Raw genomic sequence first — 9,753 nt, 5'->3', positions numbered from 1 at the left:
CTTTGCTTTCTAACATCTCTTTCTGTTATTAAAATGCTTCTTTAGCACTAGGCGTCTAGTAAGCGATAGCTATCGCTTACCTAGACAAAGGCCGAAGCACCACAGACACACTTCAAGCACAAACTCGTATTTGTAAATAAATCTAGTTAGAACGGCCTCGGCCAAAGTCTTACATAGCCTCGAGCTCACTAGACTCTAATGGAACAATAATAATACCCCACTCTGCAAATGTATTGGCATCAAGTTCCTCATGCCCAAGGGAGCCAGCATATCCGCCGCATGTTTTGGTGCCTGCATCGCTGTAGATGCCGAGCTTGAGTCCAAGTTTGTGGATCTCGTCTGCAGTGTGCTTTATCCCCTGTGGAAATTTCTTTTCGTCTGGCCTGATCTGTCCAGTGGTGCTATCGCGCTGGTTGACTTTGTCACTCCAGCAGTCGTCGATATTGACATAAGTGTAACCCAGATCCTTTAGACCAAGAGAAACAAAAAGATTCCCTACTTCCAAGAATATGGATTCGTTGATGGCGCATTCATATTCATTCCATGAATTCCATCCCAACGCAGGGAGGCGGCCGGTGTGTCCGTCAGGAGAGACCAGGGCTAGACTGGATCCAACTAAAACTAGGTTGATGTATGCTGACTTTGGTGCCATTTTGAAACCACTGCGGAGATTTCAAAACTACCCGGATTGATAAAAACAAAATATCAAAATCCAGCCACTTTAAATATCCAAGGAAAATGCTGGTACAGCGCATCGCCACCTCGAACAGGAAGGAGAATTAGCTTCCGCAAGGGAAAGATCTTCGTTTTGCGTCAGGGCTAGTGCGGCGGGCATCTGCCCAACAGACGGAGAATATGTACTGTAGGGATTCTCAAGGTCATTATACATAATTACCCACATTAATAACACGAGGGGGATCTGCTTTGTGCAACAAGAGCATGTCTCTTCATGGTATACCAGCGTTTGACCAGGTGCGTGTACTGATTTTCTACTACAAAATGACATATGGAAGACGTTCGGAATAATTTCCCGACGGAATGGCATTATAGCAACCAACTATGACTTTTGTAACGTACTAGAATATGAAACACTTGGGTAAACTCAGAGAGTTGAGAAGGAAAGCCGACATAGCGGCTACGAGCGTCATTGGAGGACTCGCTAGCGCCTTACGTCACGCACAGTGTCTCTCTGCATGCTAACCCCTCACTATCCTCGTAAACAACTAACGCTGCCATCGCTATAGGAGCATCTGACCTCAGTGCTTGTGACCATGGTGATGGTTGTGAGAGTGGTCATGCTCATGATCCTCACCATCCTGCATGCGCGGCCATTCAGCCCAGTAGCCATCATCCCACATTTCCTGGAGCTTCTCTTCCTTTTCCTCATCATCCAGCTTCTTGTTTTTCATCACCTTTTCCCATTTCTTCATTTCGCTCGGGCTAAGCAAGCATGAATCGAGCGCTTTGGTTAGCCCGTCGACGTCGAGCTTCTCGCCGATGAAGACCATTTCCTGTCTGCGGTCGCCCCACTTGCCTTCAAAGTCACCCCTGATAGCCTTGACAGTATCTTCGTCGGCGCCCCACTCTTCTTGAGACACGCAACAGAACCAGGGCATTTCAGACCCCAGCGTTAGCATGGCGCCGGCAGTGCTCCATGAGCCCATTTGGTTAGGGCGGGTTGCGAGCCAGAAGATGCCTTTGCTACGGTGCAGACCACCGAAGTAGGGACTGGCTTTCTTATTCGCCAAAATTTGCTTGTCATCAATTGGAGGGCTGTCATCATCGTCAGTTTCCTTGTCGGAATCATCTCCAGATGCGCTGGCTTTGGCGGATTCAGATGATCTGTCATTTTCTTTATCTTCCTCCTCATCATCCTCTTCTTCGTCGCCATCTTCATCGTCTTCTAGTTCATCCTGCAGAAGAACGAACTTGCCCTCAATCAGCCGGTAAAGCTTCAGTGGGTCAAATGGTTTACGAGCACGGTACACAAAGGACCCAATTCCATACCTTCACCCCTGTCAGCAGCGATCATAATTCCTTCTGTATGTCAACTTACTCGAGCGTTTCAGGTTTGGGCGCAACCCGCTTCTTGCCATGGACATCCATGACGGTCATCTCATGCAAGCTCTTCAGCCATCCCGCACTTGCTACCGCTTCACCAAAGTTGAAGATTCCAGTGTTGAGCATCTCACGGACATTTACCTTGGAGTACTTGGCCTCGATGATCTTGGCGTTGGGGTTGAGAGACTTGATGTAGGCCTTGACGCGGCCCAGAGTTGCAGCGTCCGCTCTGTCAATCTTGTTTACAATAATGACATTAGCGAACTCGATCTGATCAGCGAAAAGATCAGAGATTGTTCGCTGGTCCTCATCTGGCACTTCATCTCGTCCGAAGCGGTCCTGCAGGAATTCGGCAGTGTCGAATTCGGAGAAGAAGCGGAAGGCATCTACGACAGTGACCATTGTGTCGACGGTTGCGATGGTCTTCAGACCACCAATCTTTGCCCTTGAGAACCGGTCAGCAACCTCAATCACGGTGCTTAGCTCGGCTACTCACACTTTGGCAAACACTTCCTTCTCGTCAGGCTCCATTCCTTCAGCGTCGGCCATGGCCTCAGTCAATTCAGTGGTAAACGTCTCAGCAACCTGCTGAGGCTCACTGATACCCGAGCTCTCAATGACAACATGGTCGAAGCCTTGGTCACTCCACGCAAGGCGCGCCAGCTCCACCAGCAAGTCACTGCGGAGCGTGCAGCAAATACATCCGTTCTCCATTTGTATCATCTTCTCCTTGACGCGGACCTCGCCGTTGCTCGTTGGCTTGTTACCCATTCGGCTTATGATATTGGCATCGACATTGACTGCTGCCATGTCATTGACGATGACCGCAATGCGCAGCCCATGGTCCGGTGACTGGAGAATATGACGGAGAAGCGTCGTCTTTCCACTACCCTGCAATTGTAAGTACAGCTCAAATCTTTCTCGGAACAGTAACTACCAAGAAGCCAGACAGGATGGTGACGGGTAGTGGCTTTCGCTCACTCGGCTTGCTCTTTGGCTTCATCTCCGCACCTCTCGTCTTTCTACGCTTTGCTGGTGGCATATGTGTTTTTCCGGTGACTTTTCCAAAGAGATTTTTCAAGTTTCCTTCCGATTTTCAGAGAAATACAGAGCTTGGTTTTTGTCTCTGTCTTCCTCGTCGTTGTGCGCTCGACCAATTGAGCACCTCGATGGTTAGGTCGCATCAGCACCAAAATCACGCATTCTATTCGTCCACCGCCCGAGAACGTGCCAACAGGGTAATTGCTATACTCATTGTAGCATCCCGCGCCCGTGTTCACTGTGATAGCGGACGTAAGACTCGAAGCGAGCAGTGGCCATTGGCTCTGCTGGCGTGAAGACATCAGGCTGGCCCTCCCACGTGCGCGTTGTTGCTAGATTGTCCGGTCCTGGAGTCCCTAGATACTTGTCTGGCGATTCTCGTACTAGCGCTGTATTGTTTTTGGCTATCACGCGTAGGCACGTGCAACTCCATGTATCACGATGTGGGGGTGTGGGGTGGCACGGTCCCTGGTTTCAGGGCTGAAAGATGCCCCGTCGAAGGCTGTACGGGCTGAAGAATCAAGAAATAACATAATGTCCCCTATGAAGTTAAGTCTCTAGCTATTATTTTTCACAGGACTAATATCCAACTGCCTTGATTGTATAGTGTGCCAGGTTAGTGAATACCTTAGGGATTGTCGACATGGGTGAATCCATTGGTAGTTGGCGGCATGAGTCGACACAGTGTACACCGTTGAGACCAAGGCAACTTGTTTTGCAAAGACAAAGAATTTCAATAAAAATTAGATCATTCATTCATTACTACTGATAAATAGTATTGATTCTTACTCAATTACAGCAAGCGTCTGCGGTAATGAGCAGTGCTGTTTCCAACATCGGTATCCAACACCGCAACACTAAGCTGAGGCATGTTGAAGTGGAAAGCACCGTCGCTTCCGGCCGTGACGATTTCATTAGTCGTCCTGACAATGTTGATGCCAGTAAAAGGGTCGTTGTAAGCATATGGGTCGCCGGCCGAGTTGGTCAGGACCGTCAAGTTGGCCTTGGCACCGGGTCCAATGCCCTGGAAGTGGACGCTTACGGGAACATCGGCACCGTTGGTGGTATTGTACGCGGCACCCTTCCAGACCATGGCGCCATCGCGATTCTGGTCGATGCCAGCACCCCAGTAGACCGGACCGAAGGACGTGTTGGAGTGCGTGGGCAGAGTGTGGGAAATGGGGTGGTGGGCGAACAAGCTCCAGCAATACCAGGTAACTGCCTTGGTGGTGCGCTTGGGGTCTGCGTCGAACTGGATCAGGGTGATGGGCCATTGGAAGCGGTTGTTGTTTTTCAACACAGGAGCGTAAAAGGTACCAGGGATGCGATCCGAGTTGCGCTCGTAGCCAATGAGTGAAACAGCTTCACCAACGGCACCAATCCACCACGGGTAGGGGTTTAGGGAACCCTTCCAGCGGATACCGCCGTTGACATGAGTGGCAGCGACTTCGCCGACAATGTGGCCAATGTCGTTGTCGAAACGGTCAAATTCTGCAACGAGATCATCAGGTTCGCGGTAGGGGTGGTAGTCACCGAGTGCGTCAAAGGGAAGAATCTGGCCGTTCTTGTGGTTAGGACCTGAAAGCGGGGGGGTACCGCCTGGGTCGCTGCTGGCAGCAGAAGATATGACGGTGATATGAGGGTAAGCCTTGCGGATGGCGTTGTAGAACATGGGGAAACGGTAGGCGCGGTAAGACTCCCAACCGCCGGGGAAGCCAGCAAGCCAGTCCTCGTTACCAACCTCTACGTAGTTGAGCTCGAAAGGTTCGGGATGGCCAAGCTCGGCGCGGCGAGCACCCCACGTGGAGTTGGCGGGTCCAGTGATGAACTCAATCTCATTGAGCGCGTCATCAATGAAAGGCTGGAGGTCTTTCTGGGGAGTGGTGCCGCCGTCAAGGGCGAGGCCGGCCCAGAGGCCCACAACAATCTCAAGACCCATGTCCTCAGCCCACTGGAGGTACTCCATGATACCAAGACCGTTCGTCTGCTGGTAACCCCAAACACCCTGGAAACCGGGACGGTAACGCAGAGGGCCGAGAGTGTTTTTCCAGTCCCACCATGAGTCGTTTCTAAGACCCTCGAGCATGTTGCCACCGGGGAAACGAAGGAAGTGAGGGTTCATGTCCGCAAGAGCCTCAGCAATATCGATACGAAGACCATTCTTGCGGCCCTTGTAAGTCGGTGGGAACAGGGAGATGAGGTTGAAGTCGAGTGAGTTGGCTTTGGAAGAATCGAAAGTGATGGAGAAGGTGTTGTTGGAGTTTGGCGCAGCCTTTTCGGGGATAAGCTCAAAGGTATGCTCCGTCCAGTCATCTGCAACACACTTGGACGGAATTTCGACGGAGCCAAAGTGCTCGTCAGTCAGGTTGGAGTCTAGAGATGCCGTGAAGACACCGTCATAAGCACCCTTGACCCAGAAAGACCCAGTGTAAGTTTGTACGCGGACGTCCATTCCCCAGTACCCTTCATTCTTGAAACCAATCTTTCCAGAGCCGACAGTTCCATTGCCAGCCGAGACACGCATCGAGGCTGGGAGCTGCTCCGACAGTGGCTCATCCAACATCTCAATGCTGAGCTTAGCATTGTTGATAGGGAAGTAGTGCGCGGTGGACACGCTGTAATTCTTGCTGAATTGAAAAGCACGATTTTGAATCAATTCGGCGTAAATGCCACCATCACCCGAGTTATTAATGTCCTAAAGTGACGGTCAGCCGGTGCTGGGGGAATTGAAACATGATGGAAGTACCTCGTGGAGGAAGCCATAGCCATAGTCGTGCCCATACTTGCCAGTCTTGTTGCCTCCAGACGAGTGCACAATAATATCAGCAGCAAGCACGGCGGTAGCGCAAGCAGCCGCTACGAGGCCCTTGAGAAACACCATCTTCGCGGACCGAAGAACAGTGACTTACTGACCACTACCACCCAGCCAACGCCGCATGACCTCCATCTTATACTGTTGACCCCACATGTCGCTGTGCTAACCTCTGGCCAGTTCCGGAGAGGCTTGGGCGACCCCGGTCATTGGCAATAGGATGAATGAAGGCTGATCTCCACTGTGGCTCGAGCACACTGGTCACGCTATTTCCCGGTTACATTGTGTGCGTGCAGCAGCGGCTTGACAGTGTCTGTGTGTCATTGGAGGATTTGCGGGTTGAAGTACGGAAGAATGGCTGAAGTCGAGCGTTAGTTCCTGGCGATCCATGTCGGCGGGCGCAGCGACCCCTCTCCAGTGACGTGACCCGATATTCTGGCTCTTGGCTGGCAGCCATTCCAGCGGCGTGGTGGAGACGGGCGCAAATTGGCTTGATATGAAGCGAACGAGTGGGTTGCGCGTGAGGCTGTCCACAGTGTGCTGGGTGAAGACAAGGGGTGGCCGTGGTGACCGGGGTGGCGATCAATCTGCAGTCATCTCGATGTACCGAGGCGGTGGACTCGACCTGGGGAAGAGAAGCTGGGGAAGAGGAGAACCAGCTCCAGTCGGCGTCTGTGCGCAGATGCTTGGCGGCTCGGAGTCCCGGCCGTGTTGTCGCCGGCTAAAATGCCTCTTCCGGCGTGGCGCCCAAGCCTGCCTCTCACTCACACTCTCACTCTTGCCTGCGCTCGGCTATTACTCCCTCCCGCACTCACCGAACCACGACCGTCCAAGACTGAAGACGGCCCAGAGCCATGTGCATATGCAGGCAAGTGGTGCAGGCTTACTACCGAGAACTAACACAAGCTCCCAGCTGTCGTTCGGGCCATCATGGTCCGCACCAGGAAAAGACGCCCCTCCAGCCTGTCCCTCGATCCGTTGCGGCATTGGCATGGTAATCATAGCGTCATGCCATTATGCGTTTGCACGGAGGCTATATGCAACAACACTCGCAATTGCTGAGAGACGACGTTAAAGTGCGTACGATATTGCATTTGCCTTGCCAACCACTAGCACCAAACGCCAAGATGTGTATCGACCCCAATACCATGTTTCCTATTAAGCCATGACGATGCCTATCCTTATTCTGACTCCCATCCTCCGTCGACTCTCGCATATGGTCATCGGAATGGGTTTGCGTCTTGTGCGCTGTCCCTCTTGGGCTGCGTCTCCTTCTCGACCCAAACCGCTGTGCCACTGACACTGACGACGACACATCCAAGTATCTCGCTTTCCCTGACTTCCAAGCCGACGACTGCGTTGGCCCCTTTGCTTATCGCTTCCTTGACCAGTCTGTCGATTGCCTGGTCCCGGGCCTGGTATACGATGCTCGTTACGCTCTTCGCCTCTCCCCAGCTGCTGTTGAAATTGGCTGCAATGTTCTTGATGAACGCCTTGGTGTCTTTTCGCGTCGCCGACGTGGTGCCGTGCACAGCTCCGAGCGCGCGAAGGACGCGGTGGCCGGGCAGCTCTTGCGATGTCGAGGTCAGAAGACCGGGTGTGCGACTTTGAGGTGATTCGAGTTCGGTAGTCAGAGGTACTGAAGACGTGTCCGGTGGCATGGTTCCCTTGGAATGAGGGTGCCAGCTTGGCATGCGGTTCGGAGGAACCATCATGGTTGAGCGACGGTTGCTCAACATGTTGGCTGCTGTACGAGCGTGTATGGACTAGTTTGCTGTGTGTCCTGGAGGTGTGCAATTGGTATTGAAAACAGCTAATGACTGATGCAGATATATGGAATGAATGAGTGGGCTGATCGATACAATGGGACGCGACAAGATATCATTATATCTTCACCTGATGGGCTTCCTCCATCATCCCAACAACCGGCTTGCGAAACGTTCTAAACTCATGCCTTGGCTTCCCGCCTCTTGCAGGCGCTTGTCCCGCGCTGCTAAGCCACGATAACCACAGCTAAGACGGTCCAGAATTCCATGCAACAGCTGAGCTGGATGCAGCGGAAATTACTCCCGTCTTTCGCGAGTAAAAATGCACGTCAAATGTGCGGAATTTTGCTCCGCTTTGCTACGTCACATACGTATTTGGGTAGGTGGAGTCGAGACGCTGAAACGCGCCGTGTCGCGCCCTCATGTCTGGGGTTTGAGGGCTACTGATGATACATGGATGATACTTCTAACATATCCTATCGCATCCTGAGCCTCGCCGACGATATGATGGCATTCACCCACTCGCTGGTCAGATGACCGCAACACCCTTGTGCATCATTGCACTGGCTATAGCAAGGCAGACTTCGCTGTTATTGCCCAACCAATCGCTGATCGCAAACTCATTTCATGAAACAACAACCTGGGGTTGTTTGAACGCAAGTTTCCGTTAGAAGAGGAGGCGAAAGATCGGGCGAGACAGGCAAGGAACCCTTGGCAATGTCACTCCTGACGCCTATCAAATGCTGTCATTGTGTGCTTCCAGGCATCACGTGGAACCGCCAAGCCCGTCTCGATGGATCACCATGTACTTGTCCATTTGGCCTCAACAAAGCATTCGATTAAGATGCATACACCTGCTTGCCCCCAAACCAAGTCTCTGCTACCCTCGCCTTGAGCAGCGCCTCACCATTCCACTCCATGTCTACCACACACAGATCGGCCAAGTTTCCAACCTTCAAACTGCCAATGCGACCCTCGGAGAAGCTTGAATACGCAGCACCCTCGGTGGCCGCAATCACCGCTTGTGCCAGCTCGAGCTTGAAGTGTTCGTTGATAGGCTCGTCGTCACCATCGGGTTCGCGAGCTGATTTGCGTGTTGTCGCAATGTAGAGATTAGGCAATGGCGGATGTGGTGCAGTAGGTGTGTCAGAACCTATCGCCAGAGGTGCCCCGTGATGCGCAAACTCGGAATATGCAAAAGCCCACTTTACTCGCTCAGGGCCAAGCAGCTTAGGCCACGCACGGAAAATGGATGGATCCGCGTGCACGGGTTGGATACTCGCAGTAATCCCCAGTTGACCAAGCCGCTTCGCATCTTCGGGCGCAGTGAGCTCAAGATGCTCAATACGATGTCGCTGGCCAGGTTTGCCATACTTCTCCAGCACGTTGACAGCGTTGTGAATAGCCTGGTCTCCAATCGCATGCAGTGCGCATTGCAGCCCGTTCTCGGATGCTTTCTTGACAACGGCATCTAGCATCTCTGGAGTCCAAATTGGGCCTTCGAAATGTCCATTTAAAGTGTACGGTTCGGACAGGGCAGCAGTACATGCATCAACGACGCCGTCACATATGATTTTGATTCCCACAATCTTCAGGTCCGGACTGGTTTCAGCGTTGAACTCGTGGCTCAGTTTGATTGCGCGCTCAACCTGTCGTAATCGATGCTCCTCCCCATCGCCAGGCACGATACACCAATGCGCGGCAAATCGAAGCGGTAGTCCCTCGGCAGACTTTAATGCGAGAATCACTTCCCAAGCCCCCTCATCCATGGCCATGTCAATGCATCCCGTGCACCCGGTCGAATGATACACATTAATTGCAGTCCTCAAGGCCGCCATCTTTTCAGCTGGTGACGTTACCTTTGCGAGGTAGGGCCACACAGCTGAAAGGACGCACGCTTCGCTCAAAAGCCCAGTCGCATCTCCCTGTGCATTCCGTTCAATCTTTCCGCCGGCGGGATCCTCCATATCTTGGATTCCCATCTCTCTGAGCGCCGCGCTATTATTATTATTATTATTATTCTAGTTTAACGTCCTTTTTCAGCCCGAAGGGCTATATAAGACGTGTAGGGTT

General features: G+C 52.3%; 5 protein-coding genes across 5 annotated transcripts in view; all 5 read right to left on the bottom strand.

Annotated features, from left to right (window-relative positions):
• The window catches only part of SETTUDRAFT_138841 (glycoside hydrolase family 27 protein), a gene marked incomplete at its 5' end in the record, with an annotated part of 2,600 nt that extends 1,948 nt beyond the window's left edge, over nucleotides 1–652 (bottom strand). The window contains one exon of the mRNA XM_008030276.1: nucleotides 190–652. Within this exon, the coding sequence (XP_008028467.1) occupies nucleotides 190–652 (463 nt within the window). The remainder of the gene's footprint in view (nucleotides 1–189) is intronic.
• A 604-nt stretch (nucleotides 653–1,256) lies between these two features.
• Nucleotides 1,257–3,103, bottom strand: SETTUDRAFT_93302 (uncharacterized protein; the record flags this gene model as incomplete). The annotated part of the gene is made up of 4 exons (XM_008030275.1): nucleotides 1,257–2,007; nucleotides 2,057–2,506; nucleotides 2,558–2,952; nucleotides 2,999–3,103. 4 exons carry the CDS (start codon nucleotides 3,101–3,103, stop codon nucleotides 1,257–1,259), a joined length of 1,701 nt encoding a protein of 566 aa, XP_008028466.1.
• Nucleotides 3,104–3,895: 792 nt separating this feature from the next.
• Nucleotides 3,896–6,007, bottom strand: SETTUDRAFT_42775 (glycoside hydrolase family 51 protein; the record flags this gene model as incomplete). Its single annotated transcript, XM_008029962.1, has 2 exons — nucleotides 5,849–6,007; nucleotides 3,896–5,797 (listed from the first exon to the last, which is right to left on the bottom strand). The coding sequence occupies exons 1-2, from the start codon at nucleotides 5,981–5,983 to the stop codon at nucleotides 3,896–3,898; spliced, it is 2,037 nt and encodes a 678-aa protein (XP_008028153.1). The 5' UTR covers nucleotides 5,984–6,007.
• A 1,127-nt stretch (nucleotides 6,008–7,134) lies between these two features.
• Nucleotides 7,135–7,653, bottom strand: SETTUDRAFT_155361 (uncharacterized protein; the record flags this gene model as incomplete). Its single annotated transcript, XM_008030274.1, has 1 exon — nucleotides 7,135–7,653. The coding sequence occupies one exon, from the start codon at nucleotides 7,651–7,653 to the stop codon at nucleotides 7,135–7,137; it is 519 nt and encodes a 172-aa protein (XP_008028465.1).
• Nucleotides 7,654–8,519: 866 nt separating this feature from the next.
• Nucleotides 8,520–9,647, bottom strand: SETTUDRAFT_21389 (uncharacterized protein; the record flags this gene model as incomplete). Its single annotated transcript, XM_008029820.1, has 1 exon — nucleotides 8,520–9,647. One exon carries the CDS (start codon nucleotides 9,645–9,647, stop codon nucleotides 8,520–8,522), a length of 1,128 nt encoding a protein of 375 aa, XP_008028011.1.
• Nucleotides 9,648–9,753: the final 106 nt, after the last annotated feature.

Source organism: Exserohilum turcica (genome assembly GCF_000359705.1).
Source record: "Exserohilum turcica Et28A unplaced genomic scaffold SETTUscaffold_4, whole genome shotgun sequence".
NCBI classification, from domain to species: Eukaryota; Fungi; Ascomycota; class Dothideomycetes; order Pleosporales; family Pleosporaceae; genus Exserohilum; species Exserohilum turcicum.
The sequence above is the reverse complement of the archived record's forward strand: the minus strand, read 5'-3'. Positions and strand labels throughout refer to the sequence as shown.